Here is a 17,430-nt window from a genome sequence, read left to right as displayed (position 1 = left end):
ATATCTTCTGCAGGGCTCCTGGGTCCCCTGGGGATCTCGGGCCCCTCTCTGGGCGGGTCTAAGGAGGCGGGACTACGAATCTCCTATCTCCAGAGCCAGTGGTGGCTCTCTGGCGCCAGGCCCTTCAGCGCGGGCTTTCTGCCATGGGGTCTCTGCTCCTCCTGTCGCTGCTGCTTTTGCTGGTGACCGTGTATCCAGGAGATGGAGGCGTGCTGGGGCGCCAGGCTGAGCGTGTGCAAGGCACCAGCGGCAGCCCTCCCGCACCCTCGGGGACACCAGCGCCCTTCTGGGTACGCATTAATCCGGAGTTGGTGGTGGTTCCGCAGGGGGGCTCAGTGTGGCTTAACTGCAGCAATAGCTGCCCCCTGCCGGCAAGTTCCAGCGTCGGCACCCAGCTGCTGCGGGGCAAGACGCTCAGTGGGCCAGGTTGGGTATCTTACCAGCTGCTGAATGTGAGGGCTTGGAGCTCCGACGTACACTGCTTCGTCACCTGCGCAGGAAAAACGCGAGAGGCCACCGCCAGGATCACCACCTACAGTGAGGGACAGGGGTACAGGTCCAGCTGGGGTGAGGGGAAGAAGGTGAAGGATGGGGTAGTTGAAAGTCGCAAGAGGGGGCGCCCGCGGACCTTACGGTGGGGCTCCCTTCTTGCTTTAGAGCGGCCTCGCAGCGTTATCCTGGAACCACCCATCTTGGTTGGCCAAGGGTACTTTCTGCGCTGCCACGTGATGCACGTTTTCCCAGTGGGCTCCTTGATGGTGATCCTGAGGCGCCGCGGCCAGATCATCTATTTCGAAACCTTGGAGCACTTTCAAGGTTTGCATGTGGCCAATGTGACGCTGACCCATGTTTTGCGCGCTGGGCCCAGCAACCTATGGCAGCCGTTGACCTGCCACGCGCGCCTCAGTCTCCACGGTCTGGTGATACACAGCAGCTCAGCACCTATTATGCTAACAGCCTTAGGTGAGGCACCTGGGGACTTGGGGGAGGGAGGTTATGACTTCAGGATGGTGTGCAGACCTAATGACCACATGGTGGTCGCCAGACCTCTATGTGCTCCTTTCCTAATTCTCACCTCCTGCTCCCAGCTTGGAACCCCGCCTCCAAAGCCTTGGCCTCCACCTCCATCGCAGCCCTTGTGGGGATTCTTCTTGCCATGGGGGCTGCCTACCTGTGCAAGTGCCCAGCTAAGCAGCCCTGGCTTAGAAAGCTATTCTATGCCAACTAAGCCAAAGGAAAAAGAAGTCTGGAACAATTTAGTAAACCCAGCTTGGATCAATAAAGCTTCCTTGACCAGTCTCTGTCACACAACCTAAGGGTCCTTAGAGGAAAGTGTCTCCTTTACTGGCCCTGCTTTCTCAAAATTCTTTGTCTTGCTTAGTTAGGCACTTGAGGTTTCTCCCTGAAGGCCTACTTGAGGTTCCAGGGCCCAGTACCTCTGCATTCCCAACCGGTGTAGTAAAAAAACATCTGCTAGCATTATCAGTGAGGTGCAGATGGGCTAAATGGGGCCCTGGAGGGGCCTTGGGCTGGGGGAGGGCTGGTTCATTGTACAGCTTTTCCTCATTGGCTCCGTTGCTACCACGCAGCAGCTCTGATTGGATGTTAAGTTTCTTTTCCCACCCCCATCTCCACTTTACAGTGGAGGGGTCATCGGAGGGGTCCTCATCCCCACAGCCCACTATTAGCGTTGAGGAACTGAAAATAAGTGGGCGGGGTCATATAGGGTCACGTATTGCGGGAAAGGGATACCCAAACTATCTATGTAGTGACAGCAAGAGAGAGGTCATCAGATGGTCCACGTAGGTTGTCAGAGCCTGGTGTCCTAGCAACGTCCTGGTAGTCACTGGGCCAGGTGGGCATATGGGAGGTGTCAAAGCTTGGGACCCAGATGCACAAAAGCGTGACATTTGATTTCTCGGTCTCACGAAGATGCAGAATTTAGGCCCGCTCAGGGTACCTGGCGGAGCCGACACTGTCCAGGGCTCCGCCCGCCCCGAGGAAGGCGCATTCAGAAGCGCTCCTTGGGAAGCTTGCGCTCGCACAGGCGGGTAGACACATGCCCGCTGCACGCTGGGTAAATACAGACCCCGAGCCGAGCCGACTCTAATTTAGACGCCCGCGAACGCTGCGCGCACGCACACGTGTCTCCGACTCGCTGGCACTTTCGTCCCCGCCCCCTCGTCGCGTGCCGAAGCCGAGCGGGAGGACTAGAGGTGTGGTTGTCATCCTCAGCTCCTCGGGGTCAGAAGACGGTTCAGTGGAAGGAGGCATCCCCACACCGTCCTCTAGACCCGTCTTTTCCCCACACGGTGTTGCTCAAACCTCTCTTAAGCTCCAAATCAATCCCCGCCCTAAGGGGCGCTGGTAGGAGGAGCTAAACCTGCGGGCGGAGCTCAGAGCCCAGCTTGTTATCCTGGCATCTAAACCAGGGTGGGTGGAGGTTTGGGCAGGGCAACCCAGCATCCCCCCACCTCCGCGTCGCGGCCGAGGATGACGCGGGAGAGCGTGGTCGTCCCCAGAAGGCTCCAGGAGATCGGGCCGACCTCCATGTAAACCCGGGGGTCGCTCACTCCTGCCGGCTCGCCTTCGCCAAGGCCTGGAGCCCAGTGCACGCTCGCCTCCCGCCCCCCGCCGCCTCTGCCGCCGCCCCCTCCTTGGAAACCAAGTTACCAACGTTTAAACCAATCCCCGAGCGCAACTCTGCCTCCCCCACACTCCACCCGCCGCGCCGCGCCGTCCTCTAGCCGGGCTCGTCACTCGCGCTCCCCTCGCTTCCTTCGCTTCCCCCGCGGCGGCGATGCCAGGGCCTTCGCCGGGGCTGCGCCGAGCGCTACTCGGCCTCTGGGCTGCCCTGGGCCTGGGGATCCTTGGCCTCTCAGGTAAGAGCCCGCTGCTGCTCGGGGTGGACAGAGCTGGGGCGGAGTTGCCAGACCTGAGCAGCGGCCTTACGCCCCTCCCAGCTCCGCCCTCTCCTCTCTCCCACGCTTCTGCTCCCCACCTTGAGCCCCTGTCTCCCTCCCCCCACCACGCACAGAGACCCAGCCTCGTGACTCCTGGCCCTCCTACTCCCTTCGAGATGGAGGGTGTTCTTTTGCACCCAACCCTGTGCCCTAGAGACCCTGTGGCTCTCCTGTCCCTTCCCCGGGTACCTCCTCGCTCTGTGTGGTGCACTGTGGACCATGGACTGGCGTCTTTCCCACTCACGATCAGCAAAGACCCTATCTCCTCAACTCATGACTCAGAGGCGCTGTTCCCGCTCCATTCGGAGCCCTGGCAACCGAGTCGTTCCCGCGGTTCCTTCCAAGCGTCCAGCCCCGCGTCCTCTTTCCATATTCTTTACCCAGGATTGGGGTCCTCCCGTATCCTTGACTCAGGCACAACTCAGCTTTGCCCTCACTCCAACCTCAGTCTCCTGGCGATCTGCCAGGACCTTGAGAACTCGTTCATTCCCCATCCCCCACCTGGAGTCCCCTCCTCCCAGCGTTGCTGTGTGCATCGAAGACCCCATTTTCCCTCTCTTCCCCTCCCACCATGTTTTCCCACCACTTCATTGGAGCCTTGGAGACCAGGGCTCACCGTTGCCATGTCCCAGAGACACCCTCAAGGTTTGGACTCTAGGAGCACACATCCAAACCTGAGGCCCGGGCAGGACGCGGGACTCCTGGGTTCTTTCCTGACTGTGGCCTCTGCTCGTCCCTCGGGGACCCCTGACTCAGTGTAGGGGCACTGAGGTCTCAGGCTGAGCCCGCGTTTCCCCGGGCAGCGGTCGCGCAGGAGCCCTTCTGGGCAGACCTGCAGCCCCGCGTTGCGCTTGTGGAGCGCGGGGGCTCGCTGTGGCTGAACTGCAGCACCAACTGCCCTCGGCCGGAGCGCGGTGGCCTGGAGACCTCGCTGCGTCGAAATGGGACCCAGAGGGGCTTGCGCTGGCTGGCGCGGCAGCTAGTGGACATCCGCGAGCCAGAGACCCAGCCCGTCTGCTTCTTCCGCTGCGCGCGGCGCACACTACAGGCGCGTGGGCTCATTCGCACTTTCCGTGAGTTCTGTGTGGCCAAGCTCATACTCCACTACTTTCCTTCCCTTCCGAGGCCCCGCCCCAGGGTTCCGGGATCCTCCCCTTTAGGCTCCACCCTCTAGATTCCCACACTCTCCCTTCTGGGTCTTGCCTCCCTAAGCCCCAGCGTTTCCAATAGCAGCGATTCCCATTTTGCAGAGCGGCCAGATCGCGTAGAGCTGGTGCCGCTACCTGCCTGGCAGCCCGTGGGCGAGAACTTCACCCTGAGCTGTAGGGTCCCGGGCGCCGGTCCCCGCGGGAGCCTCACACTGACCCTGCTGCGCGGGGCTCAGGAGCTGATCCGCCGCAACTTTGCCGGCGAGCCACCCCGAGCGCGGGGCGCGGTGCTCACCGCCACGGTACTGGCGCGGAGAGAGGACCATGGAGCTAATTTCTCGTGCCGCGCGGAGCTGGACCTTCGGCCGCATGGCCTGGGACTGTTTGAAAACAGCTCCGCCCCCAGAGAGCTCCGAACCTTCGGTGAGTGGGTGTGGGGTCCCCAAGTTGGGGCGGGCTGATTTTTAAGTTTAGAGACATATGCATCTGAATGCTACTCCTTACTTCAATGCTCACCTGCTGAGTTATTTTCGTCTATGCCTTAAGACTGATAATATAAGATAGTGAATGTGAAATGCTTAGTACATATCGACTGCTCAGTACATAAATTTAAGCCCTATTCTTCGACCCTAGCCTTGTCTCCAGACTCCCCGCGCCTCAATGCTCCCCGGCTCCTAGAAGTGGGCTCAGAAAAGCCGGTGAGCTGCTCTTTGGACGGACTGTTTCCAGCCCCGGAGGCTGGGGTTTACCTCGAATTGGGAGATCAGAGACTGAATCCTTATGTCACACTCGAGGGGGACGCCCTCATGGCCACTGCTACAGTCACCGCAAGCGCAGAGCAGGAGGGTGCCAGGCAGCTGGTCTGCACCGTGACCTTGGGGGGCGAAAGCCGAGAGACCCGGGAGAACCTAACGATCTACAGTAAGGAGCTGCGCACCCAGATTTCCGCGACCTAGGGGTGGGGCCAAAACCACTCAAAGGCGGGGCGATGAGTGGGCGGGATCTCAGTATCTGAACAGGCATGGCCAGAGAATTTTTAAAGGACCGACAGATAGAGGTTGGGAAGTTGGCTGCAACCCGGGAAACGCCCCGGGACATAAGGGGCGGGCTTTGACCCGTAGGAGGGGCGTGGTCAGCGGACTCCCGGCAATGCTCGGTCCCCAGGCTTCCCCGCGCCCCTCCTGAACCTGAGCGAACCCAACGCCCCTGAGGGGAAGATGGTGACAGTAACCTGCACAGCCGGGGCTCGGACCCTGGTCACACTGGAGGGAATTCCAGCTGCTGTTCTGGGGCAGCCCGCCCAACTCCAGCTAAACATCACTGAGAATGATGACAGGCGCGGCTTCTTCTGCGAAGCCATCCTCGAGGTGGATGGGGAGATCTTGAGCAAGAACGCGAGCGCGGAGCTTCGCGTCCTGTGTGAGTTAATGTTAACCCATCGCCCAGCTCCTAGTGACCTCCAATCACCTGCTCACTCTCCGATCGCGATCGCATAGTGGCAGCGGGGGTCATTCATCGCAAGCCACTTTTAGCCTCTTGTATCCCACGCCCCTGTCCACAGATGGTCCCCGGCTGGACGACTCTGATTGTCCCAGAAGCTGGACGTGGCCAGAGGGCCCAGAGCAGACATTGCGCTGCGAGGCCCGAGGAAACCCAGCGCCCTCAGTGCATTGCGCGAGGCCCGACGGCGGGGCGGTGCTGGCGCTTGGCCTACTAGGTCCGGTCACTCGCGCACTCGCGGGCACTTACCGCTGCACAGCGGTCAATGTACAGGGCGAGGCGGTCAAGGACGTGACACTAACAGTAGAATGTGAGTAGTGGGGTACCCAGGGCGCCTCCTCTCTTTCTGGTTCTCAGGGCCTAAGCGGGGCTGACCTACAGCGAAGTATAAGAATAGGGTTTGAAGTGTGTCTCTGAGCAAGATTTGGGAAAAGGGAAGAGGCTGGTGAGGAAGCGGCATCAGGGACCAATCTTGGAAAAGGATGGGGGCGTGGGTGTGTGGGTGTACTCTGGCAAAAATGGGCTGTCTGAGTGGCCAAAAAATTTAGGCTGAAGACTGGAGAGGGCCTGTGGGTTCATTGTGGGAATTAGAAAAATGTCCCTACTCAGGGCTCATGGAGCCTCAAAGCAGTTCTTGGCTTGATTAGCTACACCCCTTTTGGCTAGCACTCCCTGCAGGGCACAGCCTGCCCAACCCAGCCTGGCGCTGGGACCCAAAAAGGGTCACTAAGGTCATCACATCGGTCCCCAGACCTCAAACCCAACAACATACGCCTCCTTTCAGATGCACCGGCGCTAGACAGTGTGGGCTGCCCAGAACAGATTACTTGGTTGGAGGGAACAGAGGCATCGCTGAGCTGTGTGGCGCACGGGGTCCCTCCGCCCAACGTGAGCTGTGTACGCACTGGGGAGGCCAAAATTGTCGAAGGGCTGCTGCACGTGGCTCGGGAGCATGCAGGCACTTACCGATGCGAAGCCACCAACGCTCGAGGCTCTGCAGCTAAAAATGTGGCTGTCACGGTGGAATGTGAGTAGAGGCGGCTCAGGACAAGATGGGGTTTGTTGGCACGACCCAGACCAGCTTCCTGTCCCCTATGTGAACCCCTGCTTCCTTGTGTCCCAGATGGCCCCAGTTTTGACGAGCTGAGTTGCCCCAGCAACTGGACCTGGGTGCAAGGATCTGGACGACTGTTTTCCTGTGATGTCGATGGGAAGCCAGAGCCAAGCGTGGAGTGCGTGGGCTCTGAGGGTGCCAGTGAGGGGACCGTGCTGCCGTTGGCAAGCTCAAACCCTAATCCTAGAGACCCCAGTATTGCTAGTGACCTGACACCTGGTATCTACATCTGCAACGCCACCAACCGGCATGGCTCCACGGTCAAAACAGTTGTCGTGAGCGCGGAGTGTGAGCGGGGCCCAGGTGGGCGGGAATAAGGGGTGTCCCCAGGGTCCCGGGCCCCCTCCCTGACGCCCTCTACTGGCTACTCTGCAGCGTCGCCACAGATGGATGAGTCCACCTGCCCAAGTCATCAGACATGGCTGGAAGGGGCTAAACCTGCAGCGCTGGCCTGCACCGCCCGAGGTCAGCCCTTCCCACAAGTGCACTGCTCCAGAAAGGGTGCGCCCCAGCCTGAGAGGCAGCGCGTGTCCCGAGAGGACGCGGGTACCTATCTCTGTGTGGCCACCAATGTTCATGGCACAGATTCCCGGACCATCACTGTGGGCGTGGAATGTGAGTGCAGGCCTTTCCTGATGCAAGGGACTCTGTCCCTGGAAAAGTAATTTGCAGTGGTAACAGAGCCCACGGAAGTTCAGCGACACCTCTCTCAGTCCCATTGTTGGGAGCAGGGAGTTCTGGCCTAAACCTGGGTGGTAATGAAAATTCTAGAGAACAGGAACTCGCTCCGGCTTGCTTAAATCCTGGATGGATAGTGGCAAAGCTCCACCTCCTCCCATTCAATAAGAAGGGAGCAAAATTTATGTCCTAAAATGCTGATTGTGGAGGGAAGGTGCTCTGACGCCAGCAGCATTTTCTCCCCTCACCGGAAAAGAGGAGGCGTCAGGCCGATTATGATGGGCCAGAGTAGGGCACCTGGGTAACCGCTGAGCAGCCGCTAAATCGGTCTTCACCGCTTTGACCCCTGCAGACCGTCCGGTAGTGGCGGAGCTGGCCGCCTCACCCTCGAGCGTGCGGCCAGGCGGGAACTTCACGTTGACCTGCCGAGCAGAGGCCTGGCCTCCAGCCCAGATCAGTTGGCGCGCACCCCCGGGAGCCCTCAACATCGGCCTGTCGAGCAACAATAGCACGCTAAGCGTGGCGGGCGCTATGGGCAGTCACGGCGGGGAGTACGAGTGCGCCGCCACCAACGCGCACGGGCGCCATGCACGGCGCATCACGGTGCGCGTGGCTGGTAAGTGACAGCTGGGGATGGAGCAAGGGATCTGCTGGAGGGCGTGACCCGGGCCTTGGGGCTCGGGTCAGTATCAATCTCTGCCTCTCAATCCCAAAAGACGAGACCAAAGTGGGTCAAAGTAGAAGTCAACGCGCCTGACGAATGGGCCTCTTGATGGAAGATCAGGGGTGGGAGGCGGAGGTCGGGAGGAAGGTCAGCTCCAGGGGGAGGGACCCTTCAGAGCTGTGACAGCTGTGGGAGGCTCTGATGAACTTGGAGTGGGTTTTGGGGTAGAGGGTGAGGATGACTTGACCTAACTCACCCTCCACTATGGCGCTGTGGGGAAGGGGGACCCAGGGAAGCTGATGGGGGTCAACGAGGTGCCCTCCCCCATTAAATGTAGCTCCTGGGGATGGTTCTCTCTGGGGTGGAGAAACTGCGCTGGCCTCACTGGTCTTCTTCCTTCTGGGAATGGAGACAATTGAGTCACCACTATGGGGTCAAGGGCTTGTATTCGCATGGGGTGTCAACTGGGTCTGCGGTCCCACTGCCCCTAGAGGGCCTTAGGTGCTCTCCAACTTCTCACAGGCCGCGCCCACTTCCCTGGGGCTCACTTGCCAGATGCATGAAGGCTGACCTCGTGTTCATGCCAGGGGACAGTGACTGGGGGTGGGAGGAGCCTGGCGCTTTCCCTCCCTGGGTGAAAATTTCCACGCGGCAGGTCCGTGGCTGTGGGTGGCCGTGGGCGGAGCGGCCGGGGGCGCGGCGCTGCTGGCGGCTGGGGCGGGCCTGGCCTTCTACGTGCAGTCCACCGCCTGCAAGAAGGGCGAGTACAACGTCCAGGAGGCCGAGAGCTCAGGAGAGGCCGTGTGCCTCAACGGCGCGGGCGGGGGCGCCGGCGGGAGCGCGGAAGGTGGACCCGAGACTGGGGGCTCCGCGGAGTCGCCGGCGGGGGGCGAGGTCTTCTCCATCCAGCTGACTTCCGCGTGACCTGCTCCCCTCTCCCCGCGGGCCGGGGGCCGCCCCCCAGGCGCACACGGGGGCTTATTTATTGTTCTATTTATTTATTCATTTATTTATTTATTCAACTCCAGGGGTATCACCCCGATTTTCTACCCATCTCCCCCAATAAAGTTTTTATAAAGGACTCTCGGTCTCGGCTTCTGTGGATGCAAAGTGAGACAATGTGGTCGAATCAGGATTGCGACGATTATTCCTCCAAAAGACTTTTTTTTGAGAGCCTACTATGTGTCAGGCGTCAGGCTCGTGACAAGCCGCGGGTAAGCAGTGTGATCTGGATTTACCTCCCTGTACCCTGTTTCCTGCCATCACAGGACCCTTGGGCAGGGGTGGGGACCAGCTCCTTCCTCCTCCTCCCTGTTGCTTATCTCTTCCGCCCAGCGCGGACCTCCCATCTGCCCCCTGACCCAGCTAGATCCTGAAGGTGGGAGATCAGGTGCTTTCCCCAGGTCTGTTTACCGGCAGAGCCACGCCGCCTTGCCGGGAGAGGCCAAGCAGTCCTTCCCAAGTGGTGGGATGGGTGGAGGGAGGAGCAGTGGCTGCAGTTGTGGATGTCAGCCCTCAGGATATCCCTCCTGTTAAAGGACCACTGCTGCCCCCTCCCCAAAGCTTCCTCCAGCCAGTGTCCACCCACACTGCCTCAGTTTACCCCAACCTGCTTTTTCACTTGACCCATCATGATTCAGAGCTAACACAGGGGATCAGCAGCAACCCCCACGCACATCACCATCCCTCCAATGGCATAAGGAGAGAACAGCTGGGCCTCCCCCTCTCTCCCTCCTCCCTCAAAAACAGGAACACAGAGCTCTGGAGAAGGAAGTCCGCCTGGGCAGCTCCAAGCTTCATTGGCTGCCCCCATGCGAACATTTAATGAGCAAAGATGAGAACAGGAAGGAGGGCATGAGAGGGCAAACTGGTTCTGGGTGTTAAGTGCCAGGGACAAAAAGCAACAAAGCACAGGCAAGTTAGAGTCCCTGCTGGGCTCCCCCTCAAGTCTCTACCACTCCCCCTGGCCTCCTCCAGTTCCCCTGAAGCCCACAAAATCTTGCCTGCCTGTCCTGTCCTTTGGTTTGGTTTTGTTGATAGTGAGGGTTGAACCCTGGGGTGCTCTACCGCTAAGCTACACCCCCAGCCCTTTTTATTTCATTTTGAGATAGGGTCTCACTAAGATGAGGCCGGCCTCAATCTCCCTCCAGAGTACCTGGTATTACAGGTGTGCACTACCATACCCAGCCCACGCTGTTCCTTCTGACAGGGGAGTCCTCACCTCCAGGTCCCTTTGCTAGTTCCCCTTTTTTTTTTTTTAAGTATTTGTTTTTTATTTGTAGTTGGACACAGTACCTTTATTTTGTTTGTTTATTTTTATGTGGTGCTGAGAATCGAACCCAGGGCCTTGCACGTGCTAGGCAAGCTCACTACCACTGAGCCACAACCCCAGCCCTAGTTCACTATCTTGAGGTCTCTATGCCATGTCAATCCCTGAGGGGACCTTCCCTGAGCCCCATGGATAAAGTAGCCCCTCAATTCTTTTTGTGGGGGGGTACCTGGGGATTGAACTCAGGGGCACTCAACCACTGAGCCACATCCCCAGCCCTGTTTTGAATCTTATTTAAGACACAGGGTCTCACTGAGTTGCTTAGTGCCTTTCTTTTGCTGAGGCTGGTTTTGTACTCATGATCCTCCTGCCTCAGTCTCTCCAGTCGCTGGGATTACAGATGTGTGCCACCGCATCTGGCTCAATTCCTCTTACACATTTTTCTGTAGCCCAGATCACTACTTAAGATTCTATTTGGGGGCTGAGATTGTGGCTCAGTGGTAGAGCGCTCTCCAAGCATGTGCGAGGCCCTGGGTTCGATCCTCAGCACCACATAAAGATAAAAAATAAAGATATTGTGTCCAATTACAACTAAAAAAAAAAGATTCTATTTGACATTTTATTGAAATTGTATTTATTTTTAAGAAATGGGGTCTCTCTGTGTTTCCTAGACTGAATTCACCTCCTGGGCTCAAGTGAGTCTCCTCCCTCAGCCTCCTGAGTAGCTGGGCCTTCAGGTGTACACCACTGCTCCAGCTAACTGAATATTGCTCTCTCAGCCTAGAATATTGGCCCCAGAAGATCATTGATCTTTTCATTTTTAAATTTTTTTTAATAATTTTATTTATTTATTTGTGGTGCTGAGGATCGAAACCAGGACCTTGCAGGTGCGAGGCAAATATTCTACCACTGAGCCATAACCCCAGCCCCTAAATTTTTTTTTTTTTTTTTTTTTTCAGTACTGGGGATTGAATCCAGGAACACTATCACTGAGCTATACCCCTAGCTATTTTTATTTTTAGATAGGCTCTAAGTTCTGGAGGCTAACCTTGAACTTGCCATCCTCTGGCCTTGGCCTCCTGAGTCACTGGGATTACAGGATGTACCATAGTACTGTACTTTGTTCTTTTTTTTTTAATATATTTTTTTAAAATTTAGTTGTAGTTGGATACAACACCTTTAATTCACTTATTTTTATGTGGTGCTGAGGCTTGAACCCAGGGTCCTGCACGTGGGAAATGAGTGCTCAACCACTGAGCCACAACCCCAGCCCTGTACTTTGTTCTTTCTACTCACCAAGTATCCCCACTGGGGCACACAATAGATGCTCAATAAATGGGTAAAAACAGTTGTGAATCTGCAGACAAAGACCTTGATGAGTTCAATGTGTAACCTCAAGTTTTTCCATGCTGGGCACTGGGGAGGCCTCTTGTGGTCAAGCACACAGATGTGGCCACCCTGGACCCAAGTCATGGTCTAGTGGGAGAGAGATGAATGTGATTAAATACTTTTGGGCCAGATAGAGAAATGAAACTTCTGGCAGGTTCTAAGAGGAATACCGGCAAGGAGCTGAACCTGAGACTGATGTGGGCTGAGTGGGTGTGGAGTTCTGTTTTAGAGTCGGTGGTTTAGGAAGGCTTCCCTGAAGGGATGATATTAAGTTTTTCCAAATGACAAGAAGGTAGCAGCCCTGGGGAGGGAAGATGTTTCAGGCTGAGGAAAGGTTAGCAATGATCTGAGGGCTCAGAATATGGGCCCCGGGGCTTTTCCTACAGCTGTACTCAGGTGAGACTAGGAGGGTCTCGCAGGTTTGTACTCTCTCACCTCCTGCAGTAGGCAGCAGACACAACCTTGATGCAACTCACCTTTATTTATTTATTTATTTATTTTTGCAGTGCTGAGGATGGAAGCCAGGGCTTGCCGGCTAAGTTCTCCCTCTCAATAAGCTCTGGTGACTTGTGCATCCCAGCTGCCCAGGGCTGGTTCCCCTGGTCAATTTTTGGCTTTGGGTTGGGGGGCATCTCTTGAAGAGGGGGGGGGACACAGGGTTGGTATGCTCAAGGATGCAGGGAGGGTGACAGTCTGAAAGCAGGGGTGAGGCTAGCAGATGAAGGGCCCACCTGTGTGTCTGTCGACATGCATCTGTCCCCTGTGCGATGACACACAGGTGTCTGTCACTGGCTGTGTCTATTGATTGGTGTGGTCAGTCTGTATCTGTGTGTCTTTCACATGTGGGTGTCAGCACATGCATTTGTCTTGTACATCTATGTGTGTCGTTTGTGTGGTGACTGTTTCCCTATATAGGACACTGTGCTGAGTGAATGTGGTTAATTCTTATGTTGGTCTGTATATATATATATATATCTCTGTGTGTGTGTGTGTGTGTGTGTTCCTCACAACCCCAATGAAACACCTGCCCCCATCTTCCCAGGATGGGGAGAAGTGAAGGAAAGTACCCAGAATGGGATTCCGAAATCACACTGCTCTGAGTAGCTCAGGCTTTCTCAAAGTATTAACAGCAATAACAATAGTCACAGCTGAAACAGTTTCCTTTATTTGGAGTCCAATCAAGCCCGACTGGAGAAGGGGCTGAACCAGGGGGGGTGACCTCATGAAACAGGGAATCTGGGGACTGAGCCTGGATACTCTTCCTGGGAGAGACAGGAGACAGGCTTGACTTTCCTTACTCCTAGGAGTTCTGCCCATTCTTCCCCTAGGAAAACTGAGGCAGAACCAGGTCACTTGAGTGAAGAAGGGCTTACATTTCCTGAGTTGGGTCTTGGTGGGGGTCCATGGACAACCCACATCTGCCACACAGCTTCTTGGGCTGGACACTTTTCCTGGGCACCAGCCAGCAACTGGAACAACGGGTACCATATTTCTTGTACCTGGGTTGGAGATACAAGAAATTATCATTTAAGATGCAGCAGGGGGGCTGGGCATGTAGCTCAGCAGTGGAGAAAGGCCCTGGGTTTGATCCTCAGCACCACATAAAAATAAATAAATAAGATAAAGGAATTGCGTCCATCTACAACTAAAAACAAAAGATACAGCAGGGACCCAGAAACTATCATGAGGAAGCCATTCTCCTCAAGAGTACCTCTTCTTCCCAGATCCCCCCACACTAATGGGGGGCCCGACCCCAACTCCCCCCTCCATGCTGAGGACCTGATACCACAGGCATTGCAGAGAGGGGTCCCATCTTCAGCATCTCTCCAGAGAGGGGTCCTCTGGGTCCTACAGGAGGCACAGCATCGTGGAGCTGGAGGGTCAGAGGTCAAAGGGCAAAGATCAGAGTCAAGAATCTGAATTCAAGAGACCTGTGGAGGTAGGGCATTGTGTGTGGGGGTCCCTGTGACGGCCCCACCTGGCTCTGGGCCAGCCTTGGGTGTTGTTAAAGACAGAGGGAGAGCCAGGAAGAGGGACAGATGGTGCAGCTCAGCAGGGGAGGAAGCTGGGGGTGGGGTGACTCAGCCTGAAGGGAGGGGTGCACTCCAACTCCTCCTGGGCAGGTCTAAATGGGGAAGCCGGAGGGGGAGGGGCAGGGAGACAGAGGCAGGGAGGACAGGGAGGACAGGAAGTTGGCCCCCCCCAAATATTTATAGCTCTTACATCTTCAGGACTCACCCTGGGCCTCGCTGCCTCCAGGGCTGGGCTCAGGGCTGGCAGGGCTTGCGGGTGGTCCCTGAGAGTGGCTGCTGCGGGGCAGATGAGGCATTAGCATTGGGGATCAGCGTCCTGTCCCCTGAACACTCATTATCAAGGTATGGGGGCAGCCCTAGGAGACAGGGTGGTGTGCTGGGATACAGGCTCAAGTGCCAGTTCTCCCCCTTGCCTGCTGTGTGGCCCTGGACTAGCTACATCCTCACCCTCGAGGCTTCAGTTTTCTAATCTGTACAATGGGCATCATGAGCCCGTGTACATCCAGTGCTGCCTGTTGTCAGGGCCGTAGTGATGTCTGTAACCCTAGCAACTCAAGAGGCTGAGGCAGGATGGCAAGTTCAAAGCCAGCCTGGGCAAGTTAGCAAGACTCTGTCTCCAATTTTAAAAAAAGAAAAAGAAAGGACTGAGGATGCGGCTCAGTGGAAAAGTGCCCTGGGCTCAATTCCCAATACATAAACATAAAACATAGACGTGTTGCCAGTAACCATTTTTTTTTTTTTTTGTGGGGTGGGGCGGAGTACTGGGGATTGAACCCAGGAGCACTTAACCACTGAGCCACATCCCCCCCTTTTTTATTTTTTTGCAACAGGGTCTTGCTAAGTTGCTTAGAGCCTCACTTTTGGGGAAAGTATACAGCTGCCCTCAGTATGGACCAGCCTGTTTGACAGAGGGGACCAAGTCTCAGTGGAGACAGAGGCAGGGCTGGACATGGCACTGGCCTGAGGTCTTAATCAGACTGAGCCGTCTCACATGTGGAAGGACTGACTGCAGGGCATCTGTCTCCCAATACTTTCCTTTCTTCTTCTGGTGGTGTGCTGGGAGTTGAACCTAGGGCCTTGCAAATGCTAGGCAATCACCATACGCTGAGCCACATTCCAGTCCCCATCAATGTCCTGGTCCTTTCTTGGATGTGCACGTCAGCCCTCCCTATCCAGGGATTCTGTATCCAAGACCACAACCAACTGTAGGAGGCCCTGGAGGCCCATCCCTAGCATCGTAAAAATAACAACAAAAATCTGGTCAGGTGTGGTGGCGCACCTTGTAATGCCAGAGGCTTGGGAGGCTGAGGCAGGAGGACTGCAAGTTCAAAGCCAACCTCAGCAACTTAAGAGGCTCTAAGCAACTCAGTGAGACACTGTCTGGAAATGAAACATTAATAAGGGCTGGGGATGTGGCTCAGTTGTTAAGCGCTCTGGGGTTCAATCCTGATACAAAAAAAAAGAAAAAGAAAAAAAAAAGTAAGAAAAGAAACAAACCAACCAAACAAAAAAACTCTGTGGATTGTAAATATTTGGAGAGAAGGGAACAGGTATGAAGAATAGTAGAATGAACTGGACATTCCGACCCTATGTGCATGTATGTGTACAACTAGAGGAATGAGCAGTCATATTCCATCTATGCCTGATGTGGCAGGATGCATTCTACTGTTATGTATACATAATTAGGAAAAAAAAAAAGTGTGGGGGGCGATACCAGGGAATGAACTCAGGAGCTCTCCACCACTGAGCCACATCCCTAGGCCTATTTTGTATTTTATTAGAACAGGGTCTCACTGAGTTGCTTAGTGCCTCACTGAGGCTGGCTTTGAACTCATGATCCTGCTGACTCAGCCTCCCGAGCCGCTGGGATTATAGGCGCGCACCACCACGCCCAGTTTAGAACAAATTTTTAAGAAAGGAAATATTTAGGGAAAAAAATCCACATGTACTAAACACATACAGACTTTTCATTTCCTAAATGATACAGTTTAACTATTTACATACTGCATGTATATACACTGCATGAAATATTTTAAGGGGTCTAGAAGTGACTTAAAGTACACCGGAAGCTGGGTTCAGTGGCCCATGCCTGTAATCCCCGATACTCTGAAACTCTGAAGCTGAAGCAGGAGGATCACAAGTTTGAGGTCAGCCTGGGCAACTTAGGGAGACCCTGTCTCAAAAATAAGGGTGTAGCTCAATGGTAGAGCACCCCTGGGCTAAATCATCAATACCACAATAAATATAAATAAAAAGGGCTGAGAGTGTAGCTAAGTGGCAGATTGCCCTGGTTTCAACCCATCATATCACAAAAATAAATAAAGCAAAGTATACGGTTTGTACATGGGCTCTATGCAAATAGCATGGCATTCTCTATAACATTTGGGTAACTGGAGGGAGGTGGGGTCCTAGAACCAGCTGCTGTGGATATTGTAAAGGTCACCCTGTCCCAGCTGGGCCCTACCTGTAGGTGGGCAAGATCTGCAGGCTGCAGTCCGGCTTTAACTCAAAAGTCAGAGTCACTCCTTGGAACGTGGGGTCCCCTTTCTCAGTGCCCCGGCAGGGGTGCGGCTGTTTGCGTGGTCTTCTCTGGGATGGGGCTGGAGGACCCTCAGGGGGCACCATGCTGCAGCGCTTCTGGCTGACTGGGGTCTGCATGTTCTTGGAATTCCTGGCCATAGTTAAGGGGTCCAAAGTCCCCAGGGTCATTGGTCCCCAGCAGGGTCCCAGGGCCAGGGGGTCCTGAGTTGGGGGCAGGGCCAGCCCCTCTTCTGTCTCTTGAAGGAAGCCCAGGGCAGTGATGGAGTCCTGGCATCCAGGCCAGAGGGACCTGTGGACAAGAGGCCAGGTGATTACCTCCATCCCTGGGTGGTTCTTGGGTCCAGAAGGCCTGGGGGGTGCTCACTGGAGCCTATTCCTTGCTAACTGTGCCTTTGAGCAGGTCACACACCCAGCCTGGGCTGTGGAATCCCTTCTAGGTTGTTTCAGGTTTAAAAGTTACAAAGCAATTGCAAACAAGGCTCAAGGTAAGCATGCCAGGTGATGTTCTCAGCCCTTATTAACCATTTAATCCACCCAGGAGCCCAGGAAGCAGGGACTTACTCTTGGTGACCAGGCCAGGGCTTCTGACTTCTGAGTAGAAGACCCGCTGACTTTATATGATTTCTGTCTGTATCACTGATACGCTGGCCTACATAACCCCTGGATGACCCTCGGTGGTGCTCACATGGGCCATGGGGATTCAGGGAGGTGTGAAATTGTATGGCCTCAGAGCCTAGATCATCTCAAGTGTCTGGAGACCAGAAGCTCTTTTTGGAAGTACTAGTAACTAACTTGGTGACCTCTGGATAACCTCAAGAACCAGAGGCCATGACCCCCTGCCACCAGGCTAGGTGAAATGTCGGCAGGGTGGGGTCAGACGCCGCCTTACGCACCTGCCACTGAGCCTGAAGCATCCGGGAGGCCTCGGCTTCTGCTGGGCGGAGGGTCTTGGCGGCTCCACGTCCAGACAGCGAGACGCCAGGAGCTCTCCCAGCAGCATCAGGTCGGGGTCTTGGCAGTCACACCCCAGCCCCGCCCCACCACTAAGGGGTGGAAAGCCCAACGGCTGCTGCCCGAGGGTGCAATGAGCCCCAGCTGGGTGGGGCGGGCCGCTGGGGTCTCCTCAGCGCT

General features: G+C 55.7%; 3 protein-coding genes across 3 annotated transcripts; 2 read left to right on the top strand and 1 right to left on the bottom strand.

Annotated features, from left to right (window-relative positions):
* The first annotated feature begins 143 nt into the window (after positions 1-143).
* Icam4 (intercellular adhesion molecule 4 (Landsteiner-Wiener blood group)) lies at positions 144-1,228 on the top strand. Its single transcript, XM_026399840.2, has 3 exons — positions 144-537; positions 658-963; positions 1,089-1,228. The coding sequence occupies exons 1-3, from the start codon at positions 144-146 to the stop codon at positions 1,226-1,228; spliced, it is 840 nt and encodes a 279-aa protein (XP_026255625.2).
* Positions 1,229-2,800: 1,572 nt separating this feature from the next.
* On the top strand, positions 2,801-8,991 carry Icam5 (intercellular adhesion molecule 5). The gene is made up of 11 exons (XM_026399720.2): positions 2,801-2,882; positions 3,767-4,036; positions 4,214-4,534; positions 4,745-5,032; positions 5,276-5,530; positions 5,673-5,921; positions 6,396-6,638; positions 6,735-7,013; positions 7,101-7,340; positions 7,756-8,019; positions 8,723-8,991. Exons 1-11 carry the CDS (start codon positions 2,801-2,803, stop codon positions 8,989-8,991), a joined length of 2,760 nt encoding a protein of 919 aa, XP_026255505.2.
* Positions 8,992-13,037: 4,046 nt separating this feature from the next.
* On the bottom strand, positions 13,038-17,299 carry Zglp1 (zinc finger GATA like protein 1). The gene is made up of 5 exons (XM_026399841.1): positions 17,193-17,299; positions 16,223-16,588; positions 13,964-14,034; positions 13,505-13,598; positions 13,038-13,224 (listed from the first exon to the last, which is right to left on the bottom strand). Exons 1-5 carry the CDS (start codon positions 17,297-17,299, stop codon positions 13,095-13,097), a joined length of 768 nt encoding a protein of 255 aa, XP_026255626.1. The 3' UTR covers positions 13,038-13,094.
* Positions 17,300-17,430: the final 131 nt, after the last annotated feature.

This window comes from Urocitellus parryii, chromosome 3, assembly GCF_045843805.1.
Source record: "Urocitellus parryii isolate mUroPar1 chromosome 3, mUroPar1.hap1, whole genome shotgun sequence".
NCBI lineage: Eukaryota > Metazoa > Chordata > Mammalia > Rodentia > Sciuridae > Urocitellus > Urocitellus parryii.
The sequence above is the reverse complement of the archived record's forward strand: the minus strand, read 5'-3'. Positions and strand labels throughout refer to the sequence as shown.